At 38.6% G+C, this 18,558-nt stretch overlaps 1 protein-coding gene across 4 annotated transcripts in view; it reads right to left on the bottom strand.

The window, feature by feature from the left end:
• Positions 1-18,558, bottom strand: part of ADGRB1 (adhesion G protein-coupled receptor B1) — a 268,497-nt gene that overhangs the window by 163,659 nt on the left and 86,280 nt on the right. For all 4 annotated transcript variants that reach the window (XM_074202856.1, XM_074202857.1, XM_074202858.1 and 1 more), the window contains exons 3-4: positions 14,679-14,837; positions 12,049-12,156 (exon numbers count right to left, since the gene is read on the bottom strand). In XM_074202856.1, the coding sequence (XP_074058957.1) occupies positions 12,049-12,156; positions 14,679-14,837 (267 nt within the window). The remainder of the gene's footprint in view (positions 1-12,048; positions 12,157-14,678; positions 14,838-18,558) is intronic.

Below are 18,558 nucleotides of genomic sequence, written 5' to 3'. Positions count from 1 at the left end.
TGACAACAACTATACCACCCTAAATCATCTTTTCTCCATACCAAACATTTCCATTTCCTTCAAAGAACTTTTATATACTGTATAAAGATAGAAAAGTTCTATCATCTCCAAAATATTCACAGTAGGACTTTTTTTTGTGTAGCAAAGAACTAGAGACAAATACCCATCATTTGAGGAATGAATAAACAAATTGTAGTACAAATTGTGAGCAGCTGGGCGATATCAGAAGTATAGTTATGAATCTGTAGTCAGGAAGACCTTAATTCAAATCTGGCCTTAGAAACTTATAACCATGTGACTCAGGGCAAGTCACTTAAATTCTCATATGTAAAATAAGAGATAGTTGTTTTGAGAATCAAAGATAATATATGAAAAGCAGCTTACTTTAGGACTTTAAAGCAACATATAAGTGTCAGGTATTTATTATATATAATTGCAACAGACTATTAATGCATGCTAATAAATGATGAATATGAAAAAGTCAGAGACGCATAGGAAGCCTTATATAAACTGATATGGAAAACAGTAAATTGGACCAGGAAAAAATGCACAATGACTGCAAAAATATAAATGTTAAAGAGCAACAGAAACTAAATTTGAATACTATAAATTTATAGTAACCAAGTTTGGTCCTGAAGGAATAAAATGAGAAAATTTACCCCCTTCCATTTTTTTACCATGGGAGGGATGTGGAATATTGCATTTAGTGTCAGAGTTGTTAACAGATATATATATATATATTATTTTGTATGTAATTTTTTATGTTCATGTTGTCTCTCAATATATTACATTGGCAGAGTTGGGATTGCTTTAGTCTTTGTATTTGTACTCCCAGCATCAGCTCCTAGGGCATAGAAGATGCTTAATAAATGTTTAGCAATTGATTGATTGATTTTGTTTTATGTTTTTTGCTGTTTTATTCCTTGTTATAAGATATGGTTCCTCCTTGGGGGGGGGAAGAGTAGTTTTGAAATTAAGGTAAATTCAAAAGCAAAACTATCAACAAAGGTTTTTAAATGTAACCTTGTGTGGAGAAAAGAGAAAAGGGAGACAGGAAAATGAAGAAAAGGGAAAAATAGAAGTGGGTGGTGGTGAGAAGAGGCCATTCAACAGAGCAGTTGAGGAAAAGGAAGGCATACTGGTAATTAGTGTGAAGATTTCTAAACCCAAGGAGACAAAATGATTAGGAAAGTTCAGGGCCTCAGGTCAAAGATTTTCTTTAGCACAATGATTGCTATGCTGTCAAAGTAAAAAAAAATCCCCTATTTCTGAGTGAAGGAGCTGAGTTTAGGGAAGCTGATCACTGGATAATAATCCCAGAATCTCAAAACTAGGGACAACCTAAAGGTCAGTTTTCCAACCTGTATATGAACATAAACCGCTTCTACACCTGACAAGTAGTTATCCAGGCTTAATAACTAAATATCTCTGTCATTACATTATGTACAAAAATAGAAAAATCTCATCTTCAGAGGTCCAGGACAGAGTTCAGCATCCTTCATTGGGGATCATATTCTGGATGTGTGTCATAACTCAACAAGATATTTTATGGTAGAGCTATCAGCCAGAAAAAAAAAAACAAGGAGTACCCTCTCAAGCTCTTGGGGTTCTTAGTTAAATTCAGAAGGATTAGCTTGGGGAAACACCCTGACTGAGCTGAGCTGAACAGATTTCTTGTCAGAACCTGCACCCTAGTGTGCTATTTCTGAATTTCTATTACTCTTTTTCCCTTATGAATGAACCCTTGAAATAGCATACAAAATCCTGCATATCTGTGCAGTAGATAGCAGGTAGTAGAGAGGGAAGGAAGGAAGGATGGGAGGCAGGAAGGAAGGAAGGATGGGAGGCAGGAAGGAAGGAAGGGAGTGAAGGAGGAAGGAAGGAAGGAAGGAAGGAAGGAAGGAAGGAAGGAAGGAAGGAAGGAAGGAAGGAAGGGAGGGAGGGAGGAAGGGAGGGAGGGATGGAGGAAGGGAGAAAGGAAGGAGGGAAGGGAGGGAGGGATGGAGGAAGGGAGGAAGGAAGGAAGGGAGGGAGGGAGGGAGGAAAGAAGGAAGGAAGGAGGAAGGATTTATTGTATCTACCACGTGCAGGAATATTCTCCATAATCTACCCAACAGAGACCATCCAGCCTCACATTGTGGGAAAACTCATGAACTCCCCAAGGTAGCTGAGGAGCAGCTGTGATGCTTAGGTTCTGCATCCCCTTGAGATTGTGATCTGGTCTACGGGTGCTGAAACCAGAGCTAATAAAGATCCAGAAAAGAACATTCTTACCATTAAAATCTTTGGCATTTAGATTTCACATCAGAAACTGATTGGATTTTATCAGTAGAAATAACAAGGAAGAAGAGGCAGGATCATTTGCTTTAATTCTGCCCCTTAAGGACCAGGGAACCTTTCCAGTTGACTTGCAGTTGAAATTTCACATATGTTATTAACTCCTCCATTAGAATATGAGCTACTTGAAAGCAGAGGACTGTCTTACTTTTCCATATGTTATATCTCTAAGAAGTTAAGTGCTGAATTGACTAGAGCACAGGGACTGGAGTCAGAAAAACCTGAATTCAAATCTGACCTCAAACACTTGATAGCTTTACTTCTTCTTGCCTCAGTTTCCTCAACAGTAAAAGCAGAATAAATAATAGTATTTATCTTCCAAGGTTGTTGTGAAGATCATACACTGGTATATAATTGTCATTATATATAGCGCTGCTATTATTTTTAGCACAATGTTTTAAACTGAGTAAGTTTTAACCACCTTAAAAATTCACTTATTCATTTATTTATTCAAGTCCTTCCCCATACTGAGATGAAATTTGCTTCTTTCCAAATTCCTCCCACTACTATTGGCTCTGCTTTCTTGGTCTAGGCAAAATAAGTCTAAAGTCCTCTTCCATATGACCTTCTTTCAAATACTTGGAGACAGCTATCACATTCCCACTGAGTCTTCTCTTCTCCAGCCTAAATATTGCTTATTCCTTCAATCAATCCTCATATTATGTTGCTATGGGTCATCCTTCTTCTTCTTATAGATCTGAACCAACTTACCAATGCCCTTCCAGAGGCACTCTTTAATGCAGAGGTTGGAGAGATATGGAGTGGTAGAATTGGAAATTACCTGATTTCCTTAGAAACAGACTCATCAAACTCTCAGCCAGTGCCTACTTCAGTGGCTCCCTTAGACCTACAGTTTGCCCTAGGGCCTAGAATCATTTTCCTCTTTTCTCTGTTTCAGCCTTTCCCTCTCATGCCCCACCATCCTGAATGACCACTTACTGGATGATATATTGTTGAGGAACTATATTCAAGTGTGATCTGGAATAGCCCCTGAAATCCTCTACATCTTTGAGTTTCTTTGATTTTTGAAATAGGCTGAAGTCTTCTACTAATACAAGAGTACTTCTAGGTCCTAAGAGTACTCCCTTGGCACCACACGTTTCCCCTTCTCTTTTAATTTGTAGATAGACTTTTTGATCAGATACAGGCTAGACAAGATGACCCCTGAAATCCCTTTCAGCTCTCGGAATATATGATTCATTATTCAGTTTTTTTAAGGATCCCAGGGATGGCCCCCCAAACTCTCTTGAGCTCCCATGATCCTCCCTTTTACCAAAAATAGAATTCTCTTTCTAAAACTGTCAAAGATCAAGAGAGACTAACCTCTCAATTCAATGCAATGGATAGAGCACCAGCCCTGGAGTCAGGAAGACCTGAGTTAAAATTTGAACACAGACAATTGACACTAGCTGTATGACCTTGGACAAGTGACTTAACCCTGACACTCAGGGTCAACTCCAGTTGTCCTGATCCACATTTGACCACTGGATACAAATGGCCCCAGAGGAGAAAGTGAGACTGGTGACTTAGCACAGCAACTCTCTCACTCAAATACAATTTACATGTATGTCATGGCGTCACCTCCATGCATGGGGAATAGCCAAAGAAAGTGCCAAGAGATAAAGAATTTCTGTTCAGAAGGCCAGTGTCACTAGATGGAAGAGTATGTGGTGACACATAAGAAGTAATGAGAAAACTTAAAAGATAGAATGTCTTCTTTTAAAATAAAGGACAAACAACAACAATGAAGCAGGGAGAACCTAAGGGGACTAGGGTGGGAGAATATAGGTCATTCTCAAGGACAGTTCTTGACAAGAAACTTGACCTATTTTTCCCCAAAGGGGATATGAAGATAGCAATTAAATATACATACAGGAAAAATTCAAAATAGGAGAGTTTGAAGGGATCAAGAGAACAGGACTAGGGAAATGAGAGTTGGAAGAACATTAGTCTTGGATTTAAGAGTCCTTAGTCCTGGTCCCAGTTCTGCCACTCTCTAGCCATGTGACCTTGACTAAGTTCCTTCCCCTCTGGGGAGCTCAGTTTTCTTCTCAGTTACAAAAGAGATATAATAATTATAATGGCAACCCAAGGACTTGGTGGCAAATAGAGAGTCTTAGATTGTTTTAACCAAATTGTTCTCTGGGTTTATCAGACCACATTTAGATGATCATATCCAGTTCTAGACACCACATTGATTATAAGCTAGAGTGAGTCTAACGGAGGGTGACCAAAAGAAGAACCAGAGTTCATACCATGGGTCAAAGGAATTGCTGATATTTAGCCTGGGAAAGATTCTTAAGGGAGACATTCTTGCTTTCTTCAAAAATATACTGGGTCATCCTGGGTTAGAGTGGGAAGACTTTTATAGTGGATCAAAGTTAAGAACAGTTGAAGGTGGGAAGAGTGCCAGATAAGCAGATTCAAGTTCAATTTAAAGAGAAAAAAATTCAACCGGAGTCCCAGTCTTCCCTCTGAAATGGCTTCCAATTTACCTCCTATACATCTTGTATGAAAACAATTATTTACATGTTATCACTTCTATTATTTTCCTATTATTTTAGAGGATTCCTCAGATGTCAATATTTCCTACTCCCATCCCAATCCAAGGGCTGCTGATTTCATTTCTGTAACATTCTCTTTTCTCTATTCTTATGCTGGCATCACCCTGGTGCAAGCCCTCATCATCACTTCACCCTCACACCTGGGCTACTATAATCGCCTGTTGATGGGATGGGTCTGCCTGCCTCTAGATTCTCCCCACTCTGATCCAACCTCCATTCATCCACCAAAGTGATATTCCTAAAACAAAGGTCTGAATATGTCATTCCCCCATTCAATCAACTCCAGTGGCTCCCAACTGCCTATGGGATCAAATGTAAAATGTTTTGCTTATCATTCATCCCCTTCATAAGCTGGCCCCCTTCTGTCTTTCAAGTCTTCTTCTTACTCCTTATGCTCAACCATATACTCTTCCAGCCAGTGAAATCCATCTTCTGGCTATTCCATGAACAAAACCCATTGTCTCTTGATGTTTTCTTTGTCTGTTCCCCATGCATGGGATGCTTTCCTTCCTAACTTCAGCCTACTGGCTTCTGTTAAACCTCAACTAAAATCTTATCTTCTTTTTTTGGTTGATTTTTTTGTTTTTGGAGACAATTAAGAGTAAGTGACTTGCCCAGGGTCACACAGCTAGTAAGTATCCAAGACCAGATTTAAACTCAGGTCTTCCTGACTCCAGGACCTATACTCTATTCACTGTACCACCTCTCAGTCCTTTAAAATCCTCTCTTCTATAGGAAGCTTTTCCCAATTCCTCTAAATTCTTGTGCCTTCTGCCTCTTGATTTATTTCCTATTCATTCTGCCTATAGCTTACTTGTGGTCCTCCTCATTAGACTGAGAGCTCCTTGAAGGTAGGGATTGTCTTCTGCTTCTTTTTTATCCCTCAGTTCTTAGCATATAGTAAATACAAAATAAATATTTAATAACTGACTAGTTGACATTAAATTGTGAACTCTTCAAGAGCAAGGATGGTTCCTGCCTTTGCAATGGTTTATAGTGTTTAGTATACAGTAAGCACTGAATAAATGCTTGCTGAATTGGTTTGATGAATTCCACATGACTGAGAGTATTTGACGGTTAGTGGACAGAATGAAAACCTGGAGTCCAGAAGACTGGATTTCAAATCCAGGCTCAGACACTTAGCAGCTGTGTGACCTTAGACAACTGTCACTTAACTCTTTTGCCTCATCTGTAAAATGAGCTGGAGAAAGAAATGGCAAACTGCTCCTGTATCTCTGCCAAATGGGGTCATGAAGAGTCACAACTGGGATCAACAACTGAAGATATTTGAAAAGAAGCAAAAAAAATCTATCAGGAAAATTACAAAGGATCCAATCTATCAGTAAGTGTTTATTAGGCATCTATGACATGCCAGGCAGCGTACAAAGGACCAGAGATACAAAAGAAGGCAAAAAATCCCTGCCCTCGAGGGCTCATGATCTAATGCTTCCTATAAAAGATGGAAAATTAGACTAGATGACTACTCAGCATCCTTCCAGATATGATATTCTCAGTACTTGAATTCTATGATTAGACTTAGCTGAGTTTTCAAAATTATTTTCTTTTTTTCTTTAATATTAGAAGAACCTAATATATAGCTCTATCTTTTTGCTTTCCTTCAATACTTTGATGGATCTCTGCTCTCTTCAAGGCTGGTAATGCCTCTACATATGCAGAATAAAATCCATCCATACATTCTCATCACTACTGATCCCCTTTCCTTTCTGACTATATTTCCTTGGTGAATGTCTTCTAAGTCCCTTCTTGCACACATGTTACCAGTGGTAATCTCTCCTTTTTGCTTCTTAGAAGATTATCATGTTCCATAGTTCACAGCCATATAGTCTTATCAGGAAAATCATCAAAATGAGAAGATGGGTTTCAGCAAACAGGAATATTTTTAAGATCGGTTAAAGTTTTATCCATATAATTGCCATCTTCTTCTTATTCAAGTCTGAGCTGGCTCATTGTCCAGCTGCATAGCCTGTTCAAGATGTACCAGTTGGAGTAGGAGATCTCAGTGATCTCTTCCACCTCTGAGATGTCATGATGCTGTTGAAATAACTCCAAAGATGACCCATACAATATGCTATGGTGGGTACAGATAATCCAATCCAATCCAACAAACACTTACATTTATTAAGCACTAATACATGTAAACTATTGTGCTAGCCACTGGAGATGCAACAATTAAGTAAAAAAGGGCCTTCCCTCAAGGAGCTCACATTCTACTGAGGGAAGACAACACTTATCTCTTCATGTATGTGTGTGCATATGTGTGTATGTGTGTGTGTGATGTTTGACTGACATTATATTGTAAACTCCTTGAGAGAAGGGGCTGTTTTTACTTTTGTATTCTCACTGCTTGGCTCAGTGTCATTTATCTAAGGTCTTATACCAGATAATGAACAAAAATAAAATAATATAAATTATATAAACAGTAAAGCAATATATAATATAACAATAATAATAGTAAGCCCTTAATAAATGCTGGTTCACAATGAAACCTATATTACTAAAGGTACTGTGTGTATTTATGTGCCTATATAGAAAACATAAATGCATATATTATATATCTATAAATGTTTATAGACACACATATATATACCACATATAATACAGACTACATATATTATGAGCGTATATATAGATAGATAGATTTATCAGTACTATATTTGTAGGAAGCTAGGTGGCACAGTGGATAGAGTATTGTCCTTGGTGGCAGGAGGACAGGAGTTCAAATCCAGGCTCAGACATTTGACACATACTTAGGCAAATCACTTAACCCTACGTGCCTCATATCCAGGGCCATCTCCAGTCATCCTGATCCAGATCTGGCCATTGGATTAAACTGGATCAGGAGGAGAGTGTGAGACTTAGCACAGCATCCCCTCATTCAAATCCAATTCATGTACTTGTCATGATATCACCTCCCTGATGTTATAGTCTTCGAGAATGAAGGACAAACATCATCACCATCATAAATATGTGAATATATATTAGTATGCAACATCTAGTGGATGCAGTGGATAAAGTATTGTACTTGGTAGTCAGGAGAACTGAGTTCAAACTCTGCCTCAAACACTTAGTATTTGTGTAACTCACAGCAAGTCACTGAAATGCTCCCAGCCTAAGTTTGCCCATCTGTAAAATAGTACTTAATTTACAAAGTTGCTGTGATGAGCAAATAAGATTAAATATATTTTATATATATATATATAAACACATAAGAGTTCTTTAGAAATCTAAAAGTGCTATGCAAATACTAGCAGCTCTTATTTTGCTATTTATTATGTTGTTAAATATAAGCATAGCACTGTTCTAATAGAGACTACAAGAAATGAGAAAGTCTACGTATAGATGATAGTTGTCACTATCTTCTTCCTCACTTTTTTATGCTAATATAACATTTTGATTCTTTTTCTTTCCCTTCTATTTTTCTTGGCATCTTCCTGTCTTTGTTTATTATCTGGAAAATTGAGCCCCAAGTGCCTTCACCATCAGGTGCCTCTAGCATAAATTCATTCTGTTTGTACTTGGTCAGATTCATCGGTTCTGTCTGAATTCATGTTGTCAAGTGTCATTTCATTTCCATCTCTTCCTATGAATTGGGCACTGAGGTGTTAGAGTATAAATGTGATTGTTTCACTTTCATCGATGATGAGACTTTCAGAACGCTGGCTGGTATGGAGTGTACATTTAGAACAGCTGCACACAGTTTCTCGATATCGGGGATACAGCCCCTCCTCATCTCCCTTCCTAGAGTCCTCTTCCTCCAAAATTCACCTTAGGTGCTACATCCTCTTAGAAACTTTAATTTACTCCCTCCATCAATTTTCTACTTTTATTTGACTCCTTTGTGTATGGATCTGCTCTCCTCCAGCCCCACCTCCAGAAAGCCATAATCTCCTTAAGGGTATGAACTATTTCATTTTTTTTTTTATCATTTTATCCCCAGTAACAGAGAAATAAAGTCAACAATCATTTATTAAGTTCTAATTATGTGCCAGACACTGTCCAAAGTGCGGGGATACAAAGAAATTGACATTTATTTAGGGATGAATTGAATTTTATACCTTGGCATCATAAATTTAGAACTTCTTTCAATCTTGTAGTCCAATATTCTCATTTATAGATAAAGAAACTGAGACCAAGTAGCTACGGTCAAGAAGTAAAGTCATTTATCCAAGATCTCACACCAGATGAGAAGCAACAAAAGTAGGATTAGAAAGGAGGTCCTTTGGGTCCAAATGTAGTTGTCTCTCTATTTATTTCCTTCTTATTTTAGCTTAAAAATGCTTTGGGTTTGTTTTGTTTTGTTTTTCGGTTGGGACTCATATCAAACTGTCTACACATTGTTAACAATTTGTAGGGATTTTGTTGAAATAAAGTCTAGACTCTGTTCCCACCACTGTTTCGTGAAATGAAATTGCTTGATATCCTAGCATCTTTCTCTGAATTGCTTCTCAAATGAGTCCATGCTCTAGTTGCTACCACACTTCTCACCTTGACAAGGAGTTTAAGTCCCTGTTGGCTGAGGGAGGTCCTGGACTCTATTGGACTCAGTGTCCACATCAGTTACAAGTTTTCTATGACAGAATGATAATCTGGACTATTTCTTTGACCTTCACGCTGATGTAGAGCAGTGAAAGAATTACTGAGCAAATTCCATCAACTAGTGAAGCTCTTCAAGCCACAATTCTATAGCTAATAGTTTTGTTAGGCTCTCTGGTCTAAGATGTGAAGAAGGTATTCAACCAGCAACACGTCCATTGGGGTCATAAGTGGGTCATAACTGCCTGACGTTGAGGTTGGCTCTCTGTCTTTTAGTTCATCTCCAGCCATCCTGATCCATATCTGGCCATTGTACCCAGAAGACTCCAGAGGAGAAAGTGAGGCTGGTGACTTTATACAGCCCTTTTTTACTTTAATCCAATTCACTTGCATGTCATGGTATTGCTGCTCTGATGTCAAGATCCTCTTTGAGAACAATATCTTTTAGCTCACAATGTCTTTTCATTTGAATGAACATTTTATCTCTTTCCTTCTGCTCTGAGCTTATTTAATAGGATGGGTCAAATAATAATAATAATAATAATAATAATAATAATAATAATAATAATAAATCACACGAATGTATCCTTTTTTTTAGATTTTTGCAAGACAAACTGGGTTAAGTGGCTTGCCCAAGGCAAGTAATGGATTTGAACTCAGGTACTCCTGACTCCAGGGCCAGTGCTTTATCCACTGCACCACCTAGCCACCTCAATATATCCTTAAGGTTTGTATCATCTGCACATATTATCACATTTGATCCTTATAGAAATTTTGTTGAGATAGGTATAATTATTGCTCTCATTTTATGCATAAAGAAGCTGAGTCAAACAGATGAAATTTCTTGCTCAGAGTAATGAAGCTAATAAATGTCTAAAGCAGGATTCAAATGCAGATCTGCCTGACTCCAAACCCAACAGTCTATCCACTGCACCACTTAGCAACTTCTGACAATTTAGATCTCCTGCAATTATGCATGCTTTCTTTACCTTTACATTAGGGTGTTATTTGGATCTTTTCTCTTAAAGGCTATGTTGTTCAACTGCAAATAAACACTCAAATGTAAAATGAGCTTCATGTCAACTTCTGACTCTTTTCTTGAATATATTTGTAATGCACAGGTAATTGTGCATCTTTTGAGGAATCTACAAGCTTTATTGATCCTTTTATTTGTTAATCAGGAAATATTTTTTCAGGATAATTTGTACCCCTAATTGGTGGCCAGGAAGATTCAGAAGGAACTCCTAAGTTCAAATCCTACCTCAGATACTTACTAGCTGTGTGATCTTAGGCAAGTCACTTAACCCAGTTTGTCTTAGTTTCCTCATCTATAAAATGAACTGGAGACTGAAATGGCTCAGTATCTTTGCTAAGAAAACCCCAATGAGGTCAGGAAAAGTGAGACAAAGCTAAAAGAAAAATGATTCAATTACAACAAACAGGTAGCACTGTGGATAGAGTCCAGAAGTCAGACAGAACTGAGTTTGAATCCTGCCTTAGACACTTAATAACCACATAACTCTGGACAAGTTACTTAAACCTAAGTCTGATTCTTTTTCCTCTTCTGTAAAATGTAGCACCTACTTCCCCAGATTGTCATGTGGATCAAATGAGAAAATATATGGAAAGTACTTTGTATTTTATATATCTATATATCTATATAAATATATGCTATATAACTGTTATATTACCATTTATTTGAATTGAAAAGGACCATAGTATATATTTTGACTTGATTTGTAAAATCTTGCCTAATTATTCCCAGAATTTTTTAATTCTTCATACTCAGCAACAGATTTTGGTATGCAAGTTTCCATTTTCCTCATGAGGCTCTTGTAAGAGTGTGGTCATGGTGACTGGGTAAAGATACCTGAGTATGCCTGTTGTCTTGGGAGCATAAGGAAACTAGCTCTGCCAGCCCATCAAATTGATGCTTTAAGGGCCCATGAGCTGTCTTTCTATTGAGTTTCAACTTTCTCCGGCTTCTGGCTTATTTATAATGAGAATGCCAATGCCAGTGTGATCTGGTTCCTCCAGTTATACGTCAACTCATTGGTTGTCAGGAAAAGATGGAACATGTATAGCACCAACAGTTAAATTAATGGTTATGAACAGTCTAAGAACAATAGTTCTTAGCACCCTTTGCCTCCTTTTCTGCCCTTTTACCACCACAACTATGAAATAAGGATAATAATTATACCTACCTCAGAGGATTGTAATAAGGATCAAATGAGATAATATCTCTAAAAGAGCTTAGCACATTAAAGTGCTTAATAAATATTTCTCCCTTCCCTTAAATAACTACTCCTGATTCTGAGGTAAATATTCAAGGTGGAATTTTAATCAGGCCTCCCTGACTCCAAGGCCACAATCATCCCAATCACTAGAATCACAGCTACTGATTGTATTTTATTTTTTTTTTTATTCTATCAGTTGCCACAACCAGAGAATGCCTCACTTTCTGGGAAGCCTCCTAGTGATGAGTCTCTGTAGACTTGGCCTCTACATGTATGAGATTCACCCCCAAACCATTCCCTGGTCTAGCTCCAAACCCTGATCCATGCAGAACACTCTTCTACTTTGGTCTTCTTACCTGTCTGGGGAGATGGGTATCCAAACTGCTGTAGATCATCAGCTTCCTCTCGCCTCCGGGTATCCGTGGACCTCAAGGACTGACTTCTAGAATTATATCTTCCACTGGCTATTTGGGAAGAGAAATAAGAAGGGAGGGAGAAGAAAGAGATCAATACACTGAGTCTGCTATTAGCTCAACTTCCAACCTCTCTTCCCTCCCTGAGATCCCCCACCACCACCACCACCACCCAGGTAAGGAGAGACTACATTTTATCCTCAGAACAAAGACTCCCTGAGTCAGGGGTAAAGTTTTCCCATTTAGACCAGGAATTTCCCAAGATCAAAGGCAGAATGACCCACAGAAGCTTCCTGAGATTAGGGATCTTGTTTCCCTTCATCTCATACCCAGATCTAGAATTCCCTAAACTCTCCCTCACAGGACCTGCTGACTCTGGCTTCATGATCAGGAAGGTTTATAAAATTAATAAAAAGAAAAGACAAAAGCCTACATAGTGACATTCTCATTTTAATTTTATTTAACATTATGGAAAGATTTTAAAAATGCATGAAGTCATTAAGGTTGATTATTAGGGAAATTTCATAAGCTAGAACTCTGGGCCAAGGGGAAAAAGAGCCCCCTTTGGGGACCAGTTTGCTCAAAGCATACCCCCTATCAAATCAAGTCTCAAAAGATACAACTCAGTGTAGTGGAATGAACTCTGAACTGTGAAATGGGACACCTGAGTTCCTAAGTCACTCAGTGAAATCCTAGAATATCAGAGTTCAAAGGAAACTTAGAAACCATCTAGAGTGATTCATAATCTTTTTTGAATCCATCAAGCCCTTGTGTGGTCTGGTAAAGCCTGTGGGCCATTTCTCAGAACTGTATTTTTAAATGCACAAAATAAAGTACATATATTTACAAGGAAAGTCAATTCTGTTGAAATGTGGTTATCTGATTAAAAAAAAAAAAAACAAGGACAGACTCCGGGTTAAGAACCTCTGATCTGGCTAAAGCCCCTCATAGAAAAAGGGAAACTCATAGAAAGGAAGTGATTTGGTTCTAGGTTACACAGATGATTGTTCCTTTGGAACCTGTGTTAAAGAGGGATGCTCCATAGTCTTGGCACCATCACTGATGTGTAGGGTCTTGAATAGGTCACACCCTTTCCCTAGGGCCAAGCTTCCTCTTCTGTAAAATGAAGAGGCTGAACTAAAAAGTGACATCTACTTTTTCTTACTTGCCCCCTTGAATAATCTAGAAGTCATCTCAAGCACAGGTGACTTTTTGATTGTCTGTGGTCAGGGGATACTTCCATTTGGACTTTAAGACCTAAAAATAGGGTTGGGTACATGTGAACAGAGTTGCTCATTGGAGCCTAGAAATGTGGAAATTTGTTTCCAATAAGATAATTCAGAAGGTATTGAATACATTCATGCATAATTAAGAGTTAATTATGAAAGAGGATGCTATCCCTTTATTATTACTGAAAAAAAGAAGCTGCTTGAGGAAGGGGGACGGATAGGTCCAGGTGTCATTCTTCAAAATACCAGGAATAGATTTGATACTAATTTTCTGAGCAAAGGAAGACAATAGCCCCAGGATTAGAGGCAGCATGATTACATTAAATACATTAAAAGGTGTGCTAGGTCTGAAGTTCCTTATCTGTAAAATGAGTTTGACTCAGCCTCTCAAGTCCCTTCTAGCTCTAAATCTGTGATTGTTATCTTCCAACTAGTTGAGAAAACTCAAGATTTAGTTAGGCATCCAGGTCCTGTTAGTGTCTCCTCATGGAGTCATCCCACTCTTTACAGGACTATCCCAATAAAGGTATGGGACAGTGGCGAAAGATTTGGTGTCCTAGAGATAAAATGCCCTGGTTCTGTTCTTACCCCAAGACTTCTCCACATTCCTTAGCAATCTACTGCATTTTCTCCAACACCCCATAAACCTTCATGTTACATTCCAATGTTCCACAGCTCCTCTTTCATATTCCATACCCCATCCCAATATTTCATAATCCAGAGTCAATATTACTCAGCTCAGAGCCAACATTCTGCAACCCCTCTTCCATATTATATTGCCCTGTCCCAACAATCCAAAGCCCAAATCCAATAATTCACATTTTCTGCCCCAATATTCTTCAGTTCTTTCATATTTTACCATCCAGTCCCAACATTCCACCACCAGGAATAAACTCTCCAAGGTCATATTGACTTTCACTATCACAAAATCAACCAACCCCCTTGAATTGGAGCCTCTTCAGACTCTCCCCAAACCTTTCATTCTCTACTGCTTTGTCTTCCTATATTCCATCTCAAATTACCCAGCTCTCTTCTATTATTCAGTAATTGTCCTAAGATAAGGTGTTGGACCAGAGCTGAAATCATCTGAATTTTTGTCTTGAAATGCTACTTTCACATGAGAAGGAAATGAGGGAGTCTAAGTCTTCAGAACATTCATTAATAATAGTGTTCATTTGTACAGCATCCAGTTTCATAATTAACATAGCACACCTCTGAGGGAGGTCTTAAAGATTTTACTGTCCCCATCACTCAGAAAAAGGAACAGAAACTTAGGAAGAAAGGTAAACTGAGATCCACATTTAGCTGAAAAAGATGAAGGAAGGAGCATGGGTAATAACTTACTATTGCATGCCTTTCTATTACACAAACGACCCTCCTCAAGAACACCCTCACAAGCTGAACCATGGCCAGGGAGGGCTAAGCAGGTCCTCTTTCGAGTCTGGAGCCCTCCTCCACAGTCCCGAGTGCAGTCTCCCCACAGGGACCAAAGGTTCCAGCCACCTGGGTAGCAAAAAACACAAATTCAGAAGGTGAAGTCATTCAGGGTCTTAATACAGAGAATGGCAGAAGTAAAGGTATGGGTGGGGAGAAATCAGATGAAATGGAGGCCTTAATCTAGCCTCACACCTTTACCAAACCCACTCCCACCCCACTAATCCTATGCCTTGCTTCTCCTTCAAGATCTGGTTCAAAAATTCCCCTCCTGGAAACCTTCCAGGATTGAACCCCAAACCCCATAATGAACACTACTCCTCATCTCTTTAAAAAGCCAGGACTCCCCAGTCTAAACTAGACTGTGTTCTAAGATACCCTGGTGTTCTGAGCAGTGTGAATAGGAGTTTCCTGTGAAAAATGTTTGTATTTAGCAGTATTTCGCCTCAGAAAGATTAAAGACAAAATTATATATGTATCCAAAATACTTATTACCTACGGCAATATTCCAGGGAGAAAATAGGCTTAATTTCCTCTGTTTGGATCCAAATTTTCCTAAACTCTCTCCCCAGACACATACAGACACTTTATCCTGGGGGTGTTTTAGGCTTCCAAGTACCCATGGACAAGCATTTATGATTTTCAAAAACATATTTCAAGCCCTAAAGTATTCCACTGCCAAATTAGTTAGGGAAATGTTATCTTAAGCCCTTATGTAAACATAAAATTCTAGAATGTCAGAACTGGGAGGTAGCTCAGAACATAAAATAAGGAATGTCAGGGCTCGAAAGGAAATTATAACATTGAAAGTAGAATATCAGGTTTGGAAAAGACCCTAAAATAAAGAACACTGAATAACATGATTAGAAGAGACCACAAAACACAGCGTGTCAGAACTAAAAGGGACCTTAGAAAGAGAACGTTGAATGTTAAAAGTTAGAAATGATGCTAGGATATCAAATGTCAGGGTTAGAAAGAACTGAGGGTTAGAATGTTGAATGCCGAGTTTAAGGGGAGGAGAGAATACAACACATCACAGCTTCAAACCCTCATTTTATTCAGGACAATTTGACTACTGGGGGTCCACTTCTCATTGATGTTTGTCTCTAACTCCATTGTTATTCTCAACTTGATCAATGAGTATTAATCTTGTTTCAACAAATAGGACATAAGATTTCCAAACCACAGATCCAGCTTCCTCCCCACCAGAGCTCCAGAATCTGTGTCCTCCCATTCTGGGGGAAGTTGATGCATTCTGCTTTAGAATTCCCACTTTGGGACTGAGCTATTCTGCTTGGTGGGTAACTGAAAGCAAACTCATCTTCTGTGGATGCTTATACCTACCTGGTTCCAGGGAAGAAAGTGTGCAACATCCCATTCAGACATCCATCAGGAATCATCTTACCATCTTCACTATCTCCACATGCAATTCCCCTCTCCCCAACACACACACACACACACACACACACACACACACACACACACACATACACATCTTTCTGTCTGTCTCTCCTGCCTTACAGTGAAGTGACAGTCAGCTGCCCAATAAATCAACTCACTGTTTTTAGGATTCCCCATACCAAAATTTCATACCTAGTCCCTTGTAAAAATTGCCTTAAGAAAAAAAATTTAAAAATAAAAATAAATAAATAAATTGCCTTAAAGGCAAGTGATACCTCATGTTCGTATTTGTGTTTCCAGAACCTAGCACAGTGACTTCTTTAATAAAATATTTTTTCATTCATTTATTCAACTTCCATCTCTACCCAGCACATTCTTAATTATTTTTTCATCCCAGGGTCCAGTGTCTTCCTGACAGAGAAAAGGGAAGGGGTTTAGCTTCTCAGTATCCTTTGAGTCTATAGATCAATTTTCTTCCTCTCTCCCAATTGGATTGGATTGGAATAAGAAAAGAAGGATGGAAAGAAATTAGGGGACCATCCCTGAAGCAGAATCAGAAAGAGTTAACAGACAGATTTCAAAGGTCACCTAGTTCAACCTTTCACCTAGAATAGAAATTTTCTCCTCAGCATTCTTAACAAAATTCTACTTGAACACCTCCAATGACAATAAGTGTATCTTCAAAAGCATTGCTTCAGGATATATTTTTGATTATTAGGAAGTTCTGACTTTTATGGATCTGCCTTTTCCTCTGTGGTTCATATCCCTTTCTCCTTAGATCTTAGTTCTGTCCTCTAGAACCAACCAAGTAGAAGAAGCTTCACTTTGCCCAACTTTATAGCTCTTCAAATACTGGAAGAAAGTCATCATGGCTTCCATAAGTCTTCTTTTCCCCAGGAGAGAGTGGACAATCTACTTAGGTTGATCCCAGAATAGTTAAGATCCAAGAAGGTTAAAAATGAGACCATCTATTTTCCTCTGGGAACTTGACCATCAGAACTTTTACTATTTCCACTTTCTTGAAGTCCCAGTAAAGTTTAAGGATTTAAAGCAGAACATTCTAGACTTTTAAGGTAGAAGAAAGACCTTCAACTGGACAAGGAGAGCTAGTAATGGAGATCCTAGAGACTAGCACAATCAGTATCATTACCTATGAAGAAAAGAAGTATGACTCTGTTAGGGAATCATCGATGCAATTGGCAGCTTGGAGTCTCCTTTGGGGTTTTTTAATTCAACTTCTTCAGTTTGCATCCAGGAAACAAAAGTCAAATTAACCAAATTAACATAACTAAGAGGTATCTGAGCTAGGACTAGAACTCACTTCTTTTAAATCCAAGTCTAGTGATTGATCTCTCCTGTATAGTGCATTGATTCTTTTTTTTTTAGGTTTTTTTTTTTGCAAGGCAAATGGGGTTAAGTGGCTTGCCCAAGGCCACACAGCTAGGTAATTATTAAGTGTCTGAGACCAGATTTGAACCCAGGTTCTCCTGACTCCAGGGCCTGTGCTTTATCCACTGCACCACCTAGTCACCCCTAGTGCATTGATTCTTAAGAAAGTTCCACTGGAGCTGTGAACTCGAGTATCCAACCCTTTTGGAGAGCTATTTGGAACTACGCCCAAAGGGCAACAAAAATGTGCATACCCTTTGACCCAGCAATACCACTACTGGGTCTATATATCCTGAAGAGATGATGAAAAAGGGTAAAAACATCACATGTACAAAAATATTTATAGTAGCCCTATTTGTGGTGGCAAAGAATTAGAAATCAAGTAAATTTCCTTCAGTTGGGGAATGGCTTAGCAAACTGCGGTATATGTATGTCATGGAACACTATTGTTCAATAGAAACCAGGAGGGAAGGGATTTCAGGGAAGCCTGGAGGGATTTGCATGAACTGATGCTGAGTGAGATGAGCAGAACCAGAAAAACACTGTATATCCTAACAGCAACATAGGAAGGATGATCAACCTTGAAGGACTCACTCATTCCATCAGTGCAACGATTGGGAACAATTTTGGGCTGTCTGCAAAGGAGAGTGCCATCTGTATCCAGATAAGGAGATTTGGAGTTTGAACAAAGTTCAAGGACTATTTCCTTTAATTTAGGGAAAAAAAACAGATATCTTATTGTCTGATCTTGTTACCTCTTAGAATTCTTGTCTCTTCTCTAAGGATATGATTTCTCTCTCATCACACCCAATTTGGATCAAGGTACAACATGGAAACAAAGTAAAGACTGACAGATTGCTTTCCATGGTGGGGTGGGGGGAGGGAAGTAAGATTGGGGGGAAAATTGTAAAACTCAAATAATATCTTTAATAAAAATTAACTTAAAAAAAAGAAAGTTCCACTGGGGGGCGGCTAGGTGGCGCAGTGAATAGAGCACCGG

Source organism: Macrotis lagotis, chromosome X (assembly GCF_037893015.1).
Source record: "Macrotis lagotis isolate mMagLag1 chromosome X, bilby.v1.9.chrom.fasta, whole genome shotgun sequence".
Taxonomy (NCBI): Eukaryota; Metazoa; Chordata; class Mammalia; order Peramelemorphia; family Peramelidae; genus Macrotis; species Macrotis lagotis.
Note: the sequence above shows the minus strand (reverse complement) of the source record. Positions and strands in the feature narration are given on the sequence as shown.